Consider the following 18250-nt stretch of genomic DNA (forward strand, 5'->3'; position numbering starts at 1 on the left):
CTTGAAGGTGTATGTGTTGGAGAGTCCATCATGTATAGCCTTCTTGTCATATTGCCAAGGGCGGCCAAGCAACATGTGACACACCGTCATGGGTACCACGTCACACTCAATAGTATCCTCATAAGGTCCAATCTTGAACTTGACGGTGACGGTATGTTGTATCTTGACGTTGCCCTTGTCACTCAACCATTGGATATGGTAAGGGTGAGGGTGCTTGCGGAGGTTGAGGTGGAGCTTCTCACACAACTCGGTGCTTGCAAGGTTATGGCAACTTCCACCGTCTATGATGACCTTGATCGACTTGCCACCAATTCCGGCACGGGTTTGGAAGATGTTGCATCGTTGTTCTTCCACATCATGAGGTTGCGTAGTTAGCACCCTTGTGACCACAAGTGAGGGACTTGGGTCATGCTCACATAGGAGAGGATCTTCTCCACTTTCTTGCTCATAAGCTTCTTCACTTTCCACGGCGGCTTGCACAAGGGCTTCATATTCATCCTCATCAAGCGTCTCGATATCACCATTCTCCATAGTGATCATGACCTTGGTGTTCTTGCACTCAAAAGACTTGTGACCTTGGGTGCCACACTTGAAGCAAGTGACACTAGATGGTCCCGTAGATGCCTTAGAGGAGGCGGTGGAGGAGACCGTTTGCTTCATGCGACTTTGGATAGTCGGCTTCTTGGATGTTGTAGAGGACACGTCGGCCTTGGCGCTTGTAGCATGAGGAGTTGATGTAGTAGAAGTAGTCGATGTAGCGAGCTTGGCGGTGAAGTAGGTCTTGGCCTTGGAGTACTTGATGTCCTCAATCACTTGGCGCTCGGCCTTCGTTGCTTGATGGACCAATTCAACCATGTTGGAGTAAGGTTGGAGCTCCACAATTCGCTTGATGGGATAGTTGAGGCCATTGAAGAAGCGAGCAATGGTTTGGTCATCGGACTCTTGGATGTTTGCTCTCATCATAGTGAGCTCCATCTCCTTGTAGAACTCCTCGACGGTCTTGGTACCTTGCTTCAACTTTTGGAGCTTGTTGAAGAGGTCGGTCATGTAGTGCGTGGGAACAAAGCGAGCATGCATCTCTTTCTTCATGTCTTCCCAAGTTGCAATTGGAGGTTCACCCTTCTCGTCTCGAAGAGTGAGGACTTGCTCCCACCAAGTGTTTGCGTAGTCCTCGAACTCAAGCGACGCCATAGCCACCTTCTTGGCACCGGAGTAGTTGTGGATGCGGAATATCTTGTCGACCTTGAGTGCCCATGAGAGGTAGGCCTCGGCATCTTCTTCACCCTTGAACTTTGGCATGGTGAACTTGAGTCTTCCAAACATGTTCTCTTCATCCTCCAAGTTTCTTCGACGAGGAGGGGCACCTTCATCTCTTGCGGCTTGAGGAGGAATAGGAGGTCTTCGACGGCCAACCATAGCATTGGGTTGGTGTTGTAGGTGCACACTTGCTTCACTTGGTTCACGGTGAGGTTGTGGTTGAAGATCTTGACGAGGTGGTTGGCGACGCCCAAAGATGGCCCTCTCATCTTGCTCATGTGGTGGTTCTCCTCTTCCACGTTGGTCATGGCGAGGATGATTGCGAAGATCACGCCTCGGTTGGTCTTGATGTTCATGGCCTTGAGCATCACCATGTGGCTCCATGTTGTGGGAGACGTTGTCATGTGGGTGGCCGTCCCGCCCATGGTGGGCATGGCCATCCGGTTGAGGACGATCTTGTGGAGGACGTTCATGAGGACGAGCATGGCGATGTATTTCTCCTCGCCTAGAGTTGGAGCGAGAGTCTTCATGACGAGCATGTGAGCGATGCGGTCGAAGATGGTCTTCATGCCTTGAGGAGGAGCTTGAGGACGAACGGTGGCCATGAGAGTAGTAATCTTGTGATGAGCTTGAGGATGATGAAGTAGAGCGGTGTCGGCGATGACGACCCAAGTTGGTGATGGCGCGCTCGAGGCTATCCATGCGCCGCTCCATGTTCGCATCATTGGCCGCCATTTGACCATTCAAGTTGTCCGTAGCTTCGCGAAGGAGAGCCAAGTCTTGGTTCACAACGGAGAAGTTGTGTGCCACTTCATCGTATTGCTCATCGATGCGCGTCTCGAAGAGAGTGAGTTGCTCCTTGAACTCTTGGCGTTGCGTCCATAGGTTGTGTTGAGTAGCCAACCTCTCGGTGTTGCGGAGGATCTCTCCCTCCCTTGCATCATCTCCGCTCCTATCCATGATACAAAGACAAGCACTAGGTTGTGTATGTTAGTGGAAGGAGACTACCTCGCACTCTTACCAAGGTAAGATAGTATTGAGGCAATCCACCAAGCCGAAAGCAAGATCAAGTGTATCGGGAACACACGCAAAACCACACGCAAAAGCTAGCAAATATGGTGTTAGGCGAGTGTTGTGGAAAGCCAAAAGACAAATCCAAGATCGAGTATGTTGTTAAGAGTGGTGGAAATCCGAAAATCCAAAAGTTGATGCGAAGATCACTATAAACACGGAAAAATGATGTGGAACACACACACGAGATAAGCGGGGTTAGTGCAACCAAAAGTGAGCGGAAAATTGTATGTGCGGATGCTCGGTGTCACACTAACACAAGGAGATTCAAAGCTTTGGTTGCAAAGGAAGAGACAACTAGATTCACACGTGACCTCTCTTCTCGTATCTCTCTTTGCTTAAAAGCTTTTTCTCTTTTGTATATGGTGGCACTTGCACTCGTTGTATCTTTGGTGGCACGTGGACACTTTGTATGTATGGGCGTATGGATGTATGGATGTATGGTTGTATGGATGTATGGTGCTACTCGCACTCTTTTTGTGTTTTTGGGGCTTTTTCACGCACTATGTTAGCGTTAGCCTCGCTTTTGCTATCTTGCCACACGAGTGTTTGCTTGGGTGCCTTACTCAACACGACACACACACCTCACAATGCGGGGCCACGTGCAATGTCTCGCAACACTAGACAAGCAATGCTCAATGGGATAGATCGCAAAAGGAAGAGGGGTTACAAGGTGACAGCTGCAAGTTATACCTGCGATGGTGGTGGTGGTGGTGGTGGTGGTGGTGGTGGTGGAGATCGCCGGATGTCGAGGTCGAAGGAGGCGTTGCGTCGCCCGGTCGGAGGCCCGGTCGGACCGGCTCTGGACCGGCTTGCCCGGTTTGCCGCCCGGTTGACCGGGTGCTGGGCCGGCTCGGCCGGTCGTGGGCCCGGTTGACCGGCTGCTCAACCGGATTTCGCGGGATGAGCTTTCTCTCTCTCGTTCTTCACGAAAACCAAGCCAAATCGACCAAATCGAAGGGAAACGATGGAATTGGAGGCTCAAAGTTGGGGAAATAGTAGATCAAGCACAACAACTCCAAATCCACGGACCAAAACCACTCAAAACGCAACCAAATCACAGATCGGTCAAGAGGCAATTTGGGGCTATTTTTGGGGATTTTTTGGAAAATTTTCTAGGGACGAAATCGGGTGGGTGGAGGGTCAAATCCGCGGAAACCAAAGGCTGCTGATACCATATGATGAGGTCTAAGACCCCGTGTGTGGCCCGATCTTGCGGATTGACGTCGAAACCAAAGGGGAAGATGGGAAAACGCGAGGAACACGAAGAACACGGCGATGAACACGAGGAACTCCGAGACTCACGCACGCACACCAACCCGATACACCCGATGCTTACCTCCGTGGCTCGATGGACCACGCCAATAGAATCTCCGTGGAAGAGACACGCGGTAGAATTCCCCGGAGAGAGATTGGGATTGGAGAGGAAGAGCTTGGGGAAGGAGAGAGAGTAACAAGTACTAGAATCTCCTTCAACAAGATCTAAGTCAACAACCAAGGTGCCTTGATTACAGAGGGATGATACCCAAGGGAGACTAAGCTCAAAGTTAGGGTTTGAGTTCAAACAAGTCTAAAGAGCTAATGAGGGGTTCCAGCTACTTATATAGTCACACATGGCCAGCAAGGGCGAACAGGTACGCAAAAGGATAAGTTAAGGCAGTTTGGTGGGGCACCCTCGTCAGGTCCGGTTTGGGATCCGGTCAGACCGGGCCCGTGGCCGGGTTGTCCGGTCATGGGTCCGGTCTGACCGGGCCTGGGACCGGGCGGTCCGGTCATGGCTCCGGTCGACCGGTCGGAAACCGGGTTCCTGCGAGGTTTCCGGTCGTCGCCCGTACGAGGGAGTTGGTCCGGTTTCCGACCGGTCGACCGGGCCTGTGACCGGGGAGTCCGGTTGTGGGTCCGGTCCGACCGGGTCCCGGACCGGCCAGCGTCCTTCTCTTCCTTGGAGCGCTTCGAGCGACGTCGGCTTCGGCTCCATGATCATCTCCATGTCCAACTGCTTCTCTCTCTCCCTTGATCTTGGCGCCTCCTCCTTTCCGAGGTCTTGATGCGCCTTGTACCTAATGACACATAGCACGTCGGCATGAGGTAGCAATCCATCCAAAGGGGTACCAAGATCAAGGGTAGTGAGGAGCGAGTTCACCTCATCATGTAGAGCCTTGGCTCGGGCTCGTGTCATTGGTCCACTTGGGGGACTTGTTGGTCTTGGTGTGGAGGTGACCGAAGGCCACCCCGCATCAGCCATGGCTCAGTTTTATGTAATCGCGTTTTGGCAAAAACAGGAAATAGTAGTTTTTTCCATCACCCGGTTTCCGAGCTTTGTGGAAACTCGGTTTTACCTATTCGTGTTTTGACTGCAGCATTCAAACAAAATTTTAGATTTTTTGAAAGCAAACAAAATTTTAGTTTGTTAGTCAGTTATCCTAGTTTACGAAAAATTACTTCTCCTAAGATCCCATATCCAAACAAGGCCTTAAGGATTCATCATTGCAAAAAGTCGGTGGTCTCAAATATAGTATAGATCAGTTTTGTGGTAGTCAACAACTACCAGGATGATAATGCTCATCTCTTCATGCCGAAAACAGCACCATCTCCAATCCAATAACTCAACGTTACAATGCCAGATAATGCTCATCCCACCTGTACTCGTCTACCTATGAATCTTAACGTTACAATGCCTCAGGTATACATCTCTGACCTACTAATGGTAGGTAGAACTCCTATTGCCAGAAGGTGGGAAAGCCTGTCGCCTTCGTGGATTCTGGAAATTCCCCTCGTCTTCTTCATCACCAGGTTGTTTCGAAGTTCTCCGTTTATCTCCAGATTCTTTATTGATTGCCCTGGCCACTGCATTGTCTTTTCTTCTATCAGCTCTAACCTCTCCAAATGAAATGTTCTTTCTAGCTTCGGCGTAATCAAAAGCCTTCAGCTGGTCGTTAAATTCAGGTTCTTCCGGTGCTTTCTGGTTCTGCTGAAGGTTTCTGCCCTCGTTGAGGGATTGGAAGTGCTGCTCGATACCAGAGGAGAGCTCAGAAGGGGGGCTAGACAACTCAGTACCTTCAGGTTCGCACTGTCTCTGTCCATCTGCATTGTTGTTTTCCGGAAAATTGTGGTCATCTGTTCCAGTGTCCAACTGAATCACTTCTTCCATCTGAGAAGCAGGATCATTGCAGATGATTTCCGGCTCTGGGTGGACAGATTTTGCTACTGGAAGGGTAGTAGCCAGAGGTTTTGCGCCACCTGAGAAATGATGGAAAGGCAGTACCACCGAAGACTTTATCTTGTCCACCTTGCTCTTCGTCTGCATTTGTAACAAAAGACAGAAGAGTCAGGGTGTATATGGTCACTAAGCATCAGTAGAGAAAGCTAATGCAGAAAAGGTGTTCCACGTTGCAGAGCTGAACACAAAAAAAAAAAAAAGAACATATTATATGTGCATTTGCAGATTAGTGAACTTAGGATATCAAGTCCCATAATGTTGTAATCAACAGAGAAACAAGGTAGACCAATTACTCAACACCGGTGTGGAACCATCTAACAGGCCAATATATATATACCAATATTAAGCTAGGCGTTCACGGAATCCAAACAATCTGAACCATCCATATAACACAAATCCAAGAACCCTAAAAATTTAACACTGATTGCGCATTAAGTAGATCAACTGGTAATATTATTTAACTAGATTGCTTCATGAAAGGCTGATGATGATATGATTATTTGGTATATTTTCTTGCAATAATTTTATGATACCGATGGTTCCTATAAACTTCGAAATAATACTCCCTCCGTCCAAAATATAGCATGGTTGACTTATTTTGTCAACAATACACAACTTTGACTATAAATTTTCACTTATTAGTTAGTATATGACTGCAAAATGAATACAAATATATATAAAATGGATGTATATCGACAATGCAATGACACCATTTATGCAACCCGAATCCATATATTTTGGTATATATTAGTGGTCAAAGTTTCGCATCGAAGACCCAAATAGTCAACCGTGTCTTATATTTTGGGACAGAGGTAGTAGATATTTCTAAATATAACAGGTATAATGTCACGGGCCCCCACATGACATATAATGTGTAATGATACAGATGGATTTATTCCGATGTCAGAGTTAACTTTTATTGTTCTCCATGATTGTATAACTACTTTTTGGAACAAAAATGATTTTGAAGTAGGCCAATGATCCGTTGGATTGACATGTGTACAATGTGAAGAAGTGCATTGCAGCTAGTCAAGAGAAGCCATCATATTTTCCACAATGAGATCCCAAGTAGAATTTGTGCTGGAGATACAAAATAACAAAATTAAATAGTGGGTATTGTGCTGGCGCCAGGAACCACCAGCGTCGCAGTAATTAAGTTTTCGACTTAGAAGATGCAAAGGTAGGAGGCATATGAACTATGGTTTGCTCTTTGTTTTGCCTTTAGCATTTTTGTGCCTTGGTGGTTTGTACTTTTCGAACTTTGGTGTAACAATGGTGTTCTAATACATTACAAGACCTTTGGTGTAACAATGGTGTTCTTCTATTCTACTTTCAGTTTTGTAGATAGAGTAGTGTAGTTCTGCTTTTTTTGGTTTGCTGTTTGTATTGCCTTTTGCGATTTTGTGCCTCAGTGGTTTGTTCTTTTCGACCTTTGGTGTAACAATGGTGTTCTTCTAATACATTACAAGACACGCATTAGATGTGCAGTGTGGTCAAGCCAAATGAACCATGCATACTAAGAGTGTGTCCATTCAAACCCATGTGGCTACAGATAGTGGTGGTATAGTTGGGGCTCTTGGTGCATCTCCCTAGAATGCAGCTTTCGTGACTAATTAATTTATTTAAGTGCAATTACTCCCTCCGTCCCGGTTCATAGGGCTTACGCGTATGCCTAGAGGATGTAAATTTGACCATGATAATACAAGATATATATATATATATTACGAAACATACATCATTAGGAACCTTAGATGTTCTACTTTTTAATGATATGATTTTTGTGTTATATAATTGATATTATGTTGGCTAAATTGACAACCTAGGAATACGCGCAAGCCCTATGAACTGGGACGGAGGTAGTACTTCCAAGGGTGCCTCAGGTATCCCCATGGGACACGAGTTGGGCTATGTCCATAAATTTTTCTAAATAATTCACATCAATTATGTATTTCTAAATATAATATACCAACATCTTCATTCTTCACTTAGTAAATCCATTGCCAAGGAAAGAAAGAAAACAAGATAAAGCAAGAACATGCAATACCTGCTCACTTGAAAATCCTGCGAAAATATTTGGCTTCCTTCCAGAAGACGGTTTTCCCAACAGAGCCCCAAAAGCCGTAGGTCTCTTCAGTACTTGAACTGTGGCCTTTGCTACCTGCACATGCAGCTGTTTAGATAAAAATACAACAGAAGAAAAATAGCAAACAAAGATATAAACAGTTTTTTTTTACCTGCTGCTGACGACCATTGCTCAGTATCTCTGAATCTGCTAGATCAGTAGTGCCTGACAAGGTCCCAAAGCTCTTGGTTTCAGCCGTGGTGCTATCTAGCCGCAAATTACCTAAAGATGCTCCACTAGTAACATTCCCAGTACAGGAAGAAGCAATACCGACATTGGTAATCACTGTAGGAACTACAGCAGATTCATCGCTCGGATGAATATTACTCTCATCATTATTGGCACAAGCAACAGAAATCATTTCAGTGTCTTCACTGCTGTTCTTTGCATCTGCCACCATTAACTGCACAAAACGGTACATGTATGAAAAGGATTTCTGATTCTTGGAGATTTCTAGTAAATCTCAGAGCGGCAGTTAGTTTCAACATTTACATAAGATATACCTCTTCCAGCCTTCCCTTCTTCAGTTGCTCAGCTATACTTTCAAAAGCGTCTGAATTTGCAACAGCATTCCTGATGGTAGTAATGACATGTCCGAGATGTTGATCAAGAAATTTATTTTTTGACCTCACTGTTCTCTTTAACCTCCCAGTGGTCACAGGCATCTGCTTGGCTGCAATCCAATTCATAGGATAAATCAGCCAAGCTAACTCATGCATGTAAGTGATGTACAGAAATTAGCAAATACAATACCTATCTCAAGTAGAGTCTTATTGGGTAGTATATAACCAGTGCTCTCATCCTCAGCACGAGCGATACCATCTCTCCATTGATATAGACCCTGTGATGGAAATGGTTTCACTTCAACTTCTAACTCAGGATTAGATAGTCGTAAATAGCAGTCTAGCACCCTAACTAAGCAAAAGCATATACTAGAAAGTAAAACAATATCATTCCATAAAACTGAGGTGTGACTTTCAGTAAGTTAGGACATCTAGAGTGAAATCAAGCCCAGCCTACAACTGCCAATAATAAATAAGCAAGCATCCGAAACGAGCAAACTCTGGGCCTGGAAGAACTACATGTTCATTTCCAGCAAAACAAGAACTTATCAAGGTCAAGATCCCAGTAGCGCAGCATGCAGAATTGCAAACACATCAAGAAGGATATAAGTACTTACAGAGAGAACGGCCAGCTGCCTTGCACTCAGTTCATTTTCTTTCAACCTGCAATTACATACAAAAATCAGATTAAAATGCTTGAATAGATTTTAAAACAAAAAATGGTAAACCAAGAGATATACACACCCATGTATGTAAAGGTATGATGAATCAGTCAGCTGCTCCTTCTCATATAATTGCAAGCAGATTTCATTGCTACGTTTGCAAACCTGCAGTAAAGAAGACGCATCAGTTTACTAGCTTTTATGCTCAGTCCACACCAGTTCAATCACCAAGTGTGTGAGTCAATCCATAAGTAATAAGAGTGCCATAAAAGAATATGAGTGTGTTCTTCAGTGCAATACAAGTTTACATCAGTTCAGAGAGCACACATTCTAAAATTTGAAGCACTAAAAAAATTGCAAAAAACTAAGTGGATTCAGATGCTGCATAGAATTTATTGCTGGTATAGGCAGAGTATACTGAGCAGTGCAATCAAAAAACATGACCATCAGGCAAGCAAAAAAAAGGGGGGGTGGCGGCTGGCTAGAGGAGCAAAAAATTACCTCCAAAAGGAGATCATTTTCACCTGAAGACTCGTTCAGCAGTCTCAAGCGCATTAAGTCATATATGTACAACAGATAGTGTGTATCTTCTCTAGCATACCTGGACATAATTAATGGTCACAATCAGACACACTTAATGGACACAATCAGACACACTTAATGCACAAAATAGTCACAGTCAGATACACTTAATGGACATAATTAGCAAGAGCAGAGTTCAAAAGAAATGAAAGAACAAAATGTGGCCATCTAAAGAAAATCCAAGAGGAATTTTTGAGGCACTATACTTTGTCATTTCAGCAGGAAGTGGCCTCAACCTCCAATCTGCACTCTGGTATCTGCAAGAAATGCAAATCTTAGCCATATTCTTCAAAATTGGATTGATGGCATGGGAAGTAAGCAAAATGTACAGCATAGATGCTGTCAGAAGGTAAATGAGAACTAGTGTTTACTCTTTGTTTGCTGTCACTGCACAGAAATGATGCAAAAGATGCTCCAGGCTGTTGCGCTCCATCTGTAAGACTCTCGAAGCCTGTTTGCATGTAGAAAAGAAGATCAAGCATCAGCTAACAGAACATTGGAACAAAGATCATAACAACAAATTAAGGCTGAAAAAAATAACTGAACTGGGATGCAGGGACCATGCTGCTGTTTGCATATGTTGCATATACCTGGCCTGTGTCAAAAAGGTTGCAGACATATATTCCAAAGTCTCGTTGAAGCCATATTATATCACGATCTGCCCCATGCATTACCTATTTTGTCATGGCAGCAATGAGAAACTGGATTTTGGGATAAATAGCAAGAAAAGATGTACCAAAAGAGCAAGGTCTACCTTCTTCTTAGTTGGATCTTGAAAAACTTCTCTTAAGTTCTCACCAAGGTAATTGCGCAGCTTAAGGGTGTCCACGATAAAGTCTTCAGTTCTAGTTGAAATCTGCATCAGGCAGGTGAGACCCTGAAAAGATCTATAGTGGTTGTGCTCCAGATCGACCTGAAAACATTAAGATAAAAGGAAACTGAAAGTTAGTAATTATAGTACAAAGACACCTTAAAGGAATCAATTTATACACACCGCAGATAGATAGATAGATAGATAGCACTGGTCGGTACCAAAGGAAGAAAGCAGGGCATTGTCTTGCATTTTGTGTGAACTATAGCAAAATTTGTGATTTTGTGTTCTTGGATTGTTGTAGTACATTGGGAAAATAATGCTACATCAGTAGGCAGGTTAGGAATAATTGTTGGCAGCAAAGATCAAGAGCGTCGCAAGAAAGATAATGGTAACTGGTAACTGGTAGCCAACAAAATCTAACTGTTCCATGGAGATTTTAGAGGTGCCTGTTACGTGAAAGCCACAGCATTGAGGCCACGTGGCAAACTATGATAGGAGCCATTCACATTCACCAGCATGCTCACTAACTATGTTGCTTCCATCATCAAACAGTAATAGTTGTGTGTCCATGTTCAGATTTGAGCAAACTTTCAAACAAGAAGAAATATATTTGCAGCATGGCATGCAGATATGACTATTTAATATTTGCAGCATGGCATATGAATATGTTTATTTAACAGTCAGTGTCCATGAACAATTCTAGTATGGGGGAAAGGCCCAGTTTCCCATACAAATCTCAGCACTAGTCTAGTAGTGTACTGAGAAGTGAAAATTGTGAACCTGCTCTTTATAATGGTAATATCAGTTGATACTAGCAAGGTAATTGGACTTCTAAATAACTTATTATAAGCAAAAAAAAAAACATTTAATGTGTATGAAGCGGAAGCAAGAACACCTTGAGATACTGCTAGTACAGCTAACTACTAGTATGGCTACTTACAGCAAACTCGGTTGCATTCTTCAGCTTTGTTGCCAGCACTTCCAAGGTTTTCCGGTCTTCGACATATGTAAAAGGGGTGTCATCTAAAGCAGTTGGTTTCAATGGCTCACTTTCAAGAACACGCCTGTCAAATAGTTGCACCGCCGGAAGTTTTTCCTGGAATGAGACAATCATGTCACACCACCCTTTTTAGTTTCCTCACATACAATTCAATTGTCTAGCACATTTGATATATATAAAGTAGAATAAGTAAACAGCAGCACTTCGCTCGAATTTGTGTAAAGGTAATACTAACATTAAATTGTCGACACTGTTCAAATGGCATCTTTTGCTCTTCAATTCCATACTCATGTTATTGAAGCAGCCTCAGCTACTATTCCTACTAAGGAGGAGTCGCCTTTTTCAATTCCCTCCCTTTTGCAATCCCATGTTGATGTAACGACTGTATAGTATTGGCAAGGCTGTAACATTACATGCAGGTCCTAGCCTACGTTCGTTGGTGGTTGACTACCGGGAAAGGGCAGAATAGCAACAGTAAGGAAGCATACCACCCAAAGCAAGACGTGAACAAATATTAACCTGAGCTAACAAAGCTTCAGAGTCCAGATCATACCAGCCAGAACCTGAGGTGAAGATGTTGATACCAGTCTACCTTAAATGCGTTTTGACATATTTTCGATTACCACAAATCAGGTGATTGTAGCTTACCTTCTCTGTGGCTTCAAGATTATGTATGCTATCTCTTTTGCTTTTTTTCTATCTAATACTATCTACATTCACACGGTCATTCATCAAATTTCACACATTTGGTCTCCACGCCACTAAGCATCGCGTGCTGTGTAACTATTTAGGGTTTCTACTTTAAAATATTCAGACAACTCATCTCCGCAACAGTTGAAATCTTCCTAATGCGATAAATTATCTACAAGCTTCACAAAATTGCTCCTTTGGCATCTCGAATTTATCATAAATTTCACATTAAGCAGAAACACTAACCAGTGGGTGTAAGGGCCGGGCACCATCATCGCTCCGCTCAAGGAAGGCATGCTGGAATGGATTGCTCGTGTTGTCCACCACAATGTGGTACACGTCCTGCGGCCGTGGGATGGTGGGGATGTGGAAGGGCACCTTTGCCTTCGTCCCTGATGTTGCCGCTTTGTCCATGGTGACCATCCTCACCGAACCAGAAGCCCCAAAGGCATCACCTCTGCCAACAGCTTCCGCTCCCATATCGATCTTTTTCTTCTTCTTGCCGTGAACAACCTGGAATCCGTCCCCCGCCATCTCTTCCGGCGCGACCTTCCGCCCTGCAGCCTCCTCCTTCTCCCGCAGTGCCTTGAATTCGTCGGCGGAGGCGCCAAACATCTCGAGCAGGTCGTCGTTGCGGGAGACGAGCCAGTCGTAGGCGTCGTCGAGGTCCTCCCGGGGGAAAGCTGGCTGCTGCTGCTTTGGGAGGAGTGATGAGGCGCCGAGGATGCCGAGGGAGGAGTCAGCCCTTGCGGCGGCGGCGCCAACGGGGGACTTGAAAGAGGGGAAGTTGTTGTAGAAATGGAAGTCGCGGGCGGGAGGGATAGCGCGGGAGCGGGCTGAGAGGCGCGCGGCGGCGGAGGAGAGGGGTCCCGACGAGGAATCGATGGCTGCTGCCGACTTGTTCTGCTTCCACGGCGGCGGCGGCGGCGGGCCCTCGTCCGCTTCCATGGCGAGTTTGGGTGGGGAAAGTGGCGGTTTAGGGTTTATGGGAGAAGAAGACGAAAGCCGCTTGTCGTTGCGAGTTATGCGTGAATTTTTCACTCCAAAAGCTAAACTTTTTTGGTCGGTTTACGTCTTCTGTTGATTTGCGCTGAATTTGCGCTTCCTTTCATGTGTACACGGTTCTAGTGCTTTGCGTCACAAACAACACACGAAATGGGCGTGTTTGGTAGGCTGTGAGCAGTGGCGAACCTAGAATTTTACCACTAGATATGCCGCATAAAAAATTTACAAGAAGTTCGGTAAATTCAGAAGCAACGATGGAATGGACTTCATGGTAAATTACAGTGCACCTTGCGTGCGGATTTGGCAGGTGGCTGAAGGGTGAACTAGCGATCAACCTTGCGACATTACGACGCACCGGCGTAAGTCAGTCGTCCCGACGTGTGGCATCACTAGTGTCCAGGTCTGTAGCCCTAGATCGGCTTATCTGCCCCTCCTCCTAACCTAGTTGGGTGTGCTGGCATGGTCGCTGGAAGGTTTTTTTTCTCTCGGTTGAGATTTTGATCATCTTCTGGAATCGTATAACTGTCAAAAGTGAGTGATTGTTCATCGGAACTGTTATAGTCCGAATACTCATAAGGTTGGGTCGACGCCCACCTCCCCCCAAACTTGACTTGCAAGTTTTCCCGCAAAAAGCTCTCCACGCCTGGAATCTCCCCGAAAACAAGTTATTCCGGTTGGCATCGAGAAAACTTTATACCGCATAAAATTATCATTATTTATATAAGATACTTAAATTTAAAAAAAAGTTAGATAAATTTATTTTAAAAAATAGGGAGGAAATGTTACCAAATTGATGAGGATCCCATGCATAAACATTTCCAAGATTAGTAACGGCAAACACATGTCGGTTATGTATAATAGCATCGTAGTATGTGGCGTTGTATTGAAACTGGTTCTCAAGAACTATCTATGTACAAGGATTTTCGCTATGGAGGTAGGCAATTGCAAAGTCGAAGATAGCGACAAGAGAGAAATCTTCATATCCCCCAGCAGCTGTAGGAACTTGGCAAATAGCTATCTTCTGCAGTTCAATTGCAACATTGCGTAACCCTTATACTCGAATGTCAGTGGATTACCTATGGTTTCAAACTGCGTCAAAGATGGAAGGTCAATATTGTGATGACTGTAGACGTTGGCGATGTTTCACTTGCATTCTGGGCCAACCATGGCGATCCAATCTCCATTGGCGCATGCTCATCCTTAACGTGTGGCATTACGCCATCGTAGGAGAACCTGTCCAGCAGCGCTAGTTTGCACTTGATGTGGAACCGGCAAATCCTCCTTGAACACTCACGGTGTATCCGCCGGGTCACAATAGAGAACACACAGAAGGTCAAACGGCTGAGAAGCAAGCAGAGTGGCACTGTATTTGGCCGACTGAAGAATACTTTTGGAGAAACCAACTAGGGACACGGCGGTGATGGTGTCGCACTGGCTGATGAGCACTTCAAGGGGGCATTCCGCTCGACTCTGCCATCCTAAGGAGGCGGGTGGTACGATGGTGTTGGGATTTTTCTTGGGAGATTTACTGATTGGAACTTTGGAAGAGAGATGGCGATCAATGGCGGCAGGTGGGGGTTTGAGATGGAGAACAGAGGCTCTCAAACTGGGCACTGCTGGATAGGATACGAAAGTGCCATGCCGGAGACGCTGGCGTGTGCTATTGAAGGTGGGCGGAGTGGGGATAAACGAGTCACACGACGGAGGTGAACCGAGACGCTCCTCCTCTAATGCATCTACTTCCTACTGCAGTTTCGAGAAGAGTGTGACAGTGACCGACACCCGAGTAGATGCAGACTATCGGAGTAGCCCCATCATTACAGTCCATTAATCGTGCTTCTTACAATAAATAAGTGAAACGTCTCAATCTTGTGTTGTCTAATCAAATCGATGGCCATGTCACTATTATGGTGAACAAATAAAACAATGTACACCAACCTTGTCTTTTTGCAATGTACACCAACCTAGCAAGGCGTCAACCTTCTCGCCATCAACTAGTACTCCCTCCTTGGCTCCGTCCCACCAAAAGTGTCTCACCTTTATCAAAATTTAGATGGATCTACCGAGGAAGTGTCCATGCTAGTATGGGCCGCTTTTCGAAAAGTAACTCAAATTTCAACTGAAGGTATGCTATTTTATGGTCCTAAAAATTGCCAAAAAAATACAACCAAAAAATGCAAAAGATACATGTTAAGGGGGTACACCCAGTTAGGATTCTACGCAATATACATTAAGAAACTTCGAAACTTCAGCGATCTTGTATTAATGCCCATGACAGTGCAGTTTTGCCAAATTACGAAGAGACGAATTATGAATTCAACCAAAGAAAGCTAAATGAAACCTTAAACAATAGCATAGTTAACACGTTCAGAAAAAATTGATGACTTCAAGAGAACAACATTAGCAAGAAATACTCCATTTTAATTTGAACTTCAACTGTCACATATATATAGTAGTACTACCAAAATACTAATACTCCGAGCTGCATTCTAGCACTCCAACTAGCTAGCTAATAGTTCTGGACTAGTAGTACTAATATGCAAGTCCAAAATACATGCAAAGTAACCCTATTTCAAACTAAACTACTCCCTCCGATCCTCAAGTAACTACATTGGAGTATGACTAAACGAAGATTATCGTATAATCTTCTTGTTGATGCAAACCCAGATAGGCAACACACGCTGCCCTCCATTTTGCCTCATGTACCGGGGCGGCACCGCTAGGAAATAAATGAGCTACTGCAACGCGAATGAGCTAGGGGTCGGGGAGCTCGTCGGCTCGATTACTGCCATCGAGTTGTCCGTCGAGAGGTCACTGGCCCCAGCCGGCGTCGGCGGACCAATCACTAGCAGTTGCGCCTTGTACATCGGCAGCAAGCACGCGGCTGATCTGATGCACACACAGGACACAATGGTGGTCGGGAAGAGCGCGCCAACGGTCATGGAGAACACGGTACCGTCTTCATCCCCACTGCCGATGAACAGGTGTTAGTGTGGTTGTACCGGAACACGAACTATGCACCTGATGGGGTTCGTAGCATAGAAAACAAAAAATTTCCTATCGCAAGACGAATAAAACCAACAGATCTAATCTATGGAACACCCAAGATCTAATCTACAAGATCGAAGCAACGAGATGGAGATGAGACTAACCCTCGAAGATTCCAAAGTCTACGAGATTAATCTCGTTGTTGGTGTAGACGATCGTCCCCGGTGCTGCAATCCGGCAGCACTTCCGTACTCGGTCGCGCGTACGGTGTCGATGAAGCTCCTTCCTCTCCCGTTCCAGCGGGCAGCGAAGGTGTGGTAGATCTCCTCCAACTTCCAGCAGCACGACGGCGTGGTGATGGTGGTGGAGGAAGAAAACTGCAGGGTTTCGCCTAAGCCGGAGCAGCGTATGGTGGAGGGAGAGGCGGCTAGAGGAGGAGGCAATGGATGGGGGGTGTGGCCGGCCACCCCCTCCCCTCTTTATATAGGGGGCCAGCCGGCCAGGGTGGCCCCCCTTCCCATCTAGGGTTGGGGGGGCGGCGGCCGAGAGGGGGGAGAGGGCTTTCCCCTCCCCCAAGTTGATCCCCCCCTAGGAAACCCTAGGGGGTTGGCCGGCCTGGGCCTTGGGGGCCATGTGCCCCTGGCCCATTAGGCCAGGGAGCATCCCCTCGGCCCACGGTGGGCCTCCTAGGTCGTGGGCCCCATGGTGGACCCCTCCGAAACCTTCTAGAACCTTCTAGTCAACCACCGGAAAAATCCCGAACATTTCCGAAACCCAGAAATCAACTTCCCTTATATGAATCCTATTCTCTGGACTATTCCGGACCTCCTCGTGACATCCTGTATCACATCCGAGACTCCGAACAAACTTCGTCTCCATACCATATTCAAATCTACTTATGCGACATCGAACCTTAAGCGCGTCACCCTACGGTTCGCGAACTATGCAGACATGGTCGAGACTCCTCTCCGAGCAATAACCAATAGCAGGATCTGGAGATCCATAATGGCTCCCACATATTCAACGATGACTTAGTGATCAATTGAACCATTTACATACGATGCCAATTCCCTTTGTCTCGCGATATATTACTTGTCCGAGGTTTGATCATCGGTATCTCCATACCTTGTTCAACCTCGTTACCGACAAGTACTCTTTACTCGTACCGTGGTATGTGATCTCTTATGAACCATTCATATGCTTGCAAGCTAATCAGATGACATTCCACCGAGAGGGCCCGAGTATATCTATCCGTCATCAGGATGGACAAATCCCACTATTGATCCATATGCCTCAACTCACACTTTCCAAATACTTAATCCCATCTTTATTGCCACCCATTTACGCAATGGTGTTTGATGTAATCAAAGTACCCTTCCGGTGTAAGTGATTTACATGATCTCATGGTCGAAGGACTAAGACAACTATGTATCGAAAGCTTATAGCAAATTGAACTTAATGACTTGATCTTATGCTACGCTCATTTGGGTGTGTGTCCATTATATCATTCAACTAATGACATAACCTTGTTATTAATAACATCCAATGTTCATGATCACGAAACCATGATCATCTATTAATCAACAAGCTAGTTATACAAGAGGCTTACTAGGGACTCCTTGTTGTTTACATAACACACATGTATCAATGTTTCGATTAATACAGTTATAGCATGGTATATAAACATTTATCATAAACACAAAGATATTATAATAACCACTTTATTATTGCCTCTTGGGCATATCTCCAACAGTCTCCCACTTGCACTAGAGTCAATAATCTAGATTACATTGTAAGGTACCTAACACCCATGGCATTCCGGTGTTGGTCATGCTTTGCCCTTGGGAGAGCTTTAGTCAACGGATCCGCAACATTCAGATCCGTGTGTACTTTGCAAATCTCTACTTCACCATCTTCGATGTACTCGCGAATCGAATGAAAACGCAGCTTGATATGCTTCAGCTTCTTGTGTGACCTTGGTTCCTTTGCATTGGCTATGGCACCCGTGTTGTCACAATAAATGACTAGCGGGTCCAATGCACTAGGAACCACACCAAGCTCAACAATGAACCTCTTCATCCATACTGCTTCCAACGAAGTCTCTGAAGCCGCTATGTATTCAGATTCTGTTGAAGATTTCGCCACCGTGCACTGCTTGGAACTGCTCCAGCTTACTGCCGCACCATTCAATATAAACACGTACCCGGACTAAGACTTAGAGTCATCGGGATCGGTGTTCCAACTTGCATCGGTGTAACCGGTTACAACGAGCTCTT

The 18250-nt window shown here is 45.3% G+C and overlaps 1 protein-coding gene across 1 annotated transcript; it reads right to left on the reverse strand.

Moving 5' to 3' along the window:
• Window positions 1–4788: 4788 nt before the first annotated feature.
• On the reverse strand, window positions 4789–12963 carry LOC124650297 (protein RRP6-like 2). The gene is made up of 14 exons (XM_047189843.1): window positions 12228–12963; window positions 11232–11387; window positions 10232–10390; window positions 10068–10151; window positions 9849–9928; window positions 9684–9734; window positions 9397–9496; window positions 8978–9060; window positions 8851–8896; window positions 8424–8511; window positions 8174–8343; window positions 7783–8073; window positions 7593–7706; window positions 4789–5629 (listed from the first exon to the last, which is right to left on the reverse strand). The coding sequence occupies exons 1-14, from the start codon at window positions 12927–12929 to the stop codon at window positions 5030–5032; spliced, it is 2724 nt and encodes a 907-aa protein (XP_047045799.1). The 5' UTR covers window positions 12930–12963; the 3' UTR covers window positions 4789–5029.
• Window positions 12964–18250: the final 5287 nt, after the last annotated feature.

This window comes from Lolium rigidum, chromosome 4 (genome assembly GCF_022539505.1).
Source record: "Lolium rigidum isolate FL_2022 chromosome 4, APGP_CSIRO_Lrig_0.1, whole genome shotgun sequence".
NCBI lineage: Eukaryota > Viridiplantae > Streptophyta > Magnoliopsida > Poales > Poaceae > Lolium > Lolium rigidum.

Excerpts from the sequence above, each read along its gene's own strand:
- LOC124650297 (XM_047189843.1), bottom strand. The coding sequence starts at position 12,929 with ATGGAAGCGGACGAGGGCCCGCCGCCGCCGCCGCCGTGGAAGCAGAAC. Across the intron at positions 9,061-9,396 it reads AAAATGATCTCCTTTTGGAG|GTTTGCAAACGTAGCAATGA; the intron begins GTAATTTTTTGC and ends TCTTTACTGCAG. Across the intron at positions 5,630-7,592 it reads CAGGATTTTCAAGTGAGCAG|ACGAAGAGCAAGGTGGACAA; the intron begins GTATTGCATGTT and ends TTACAAATGCAG.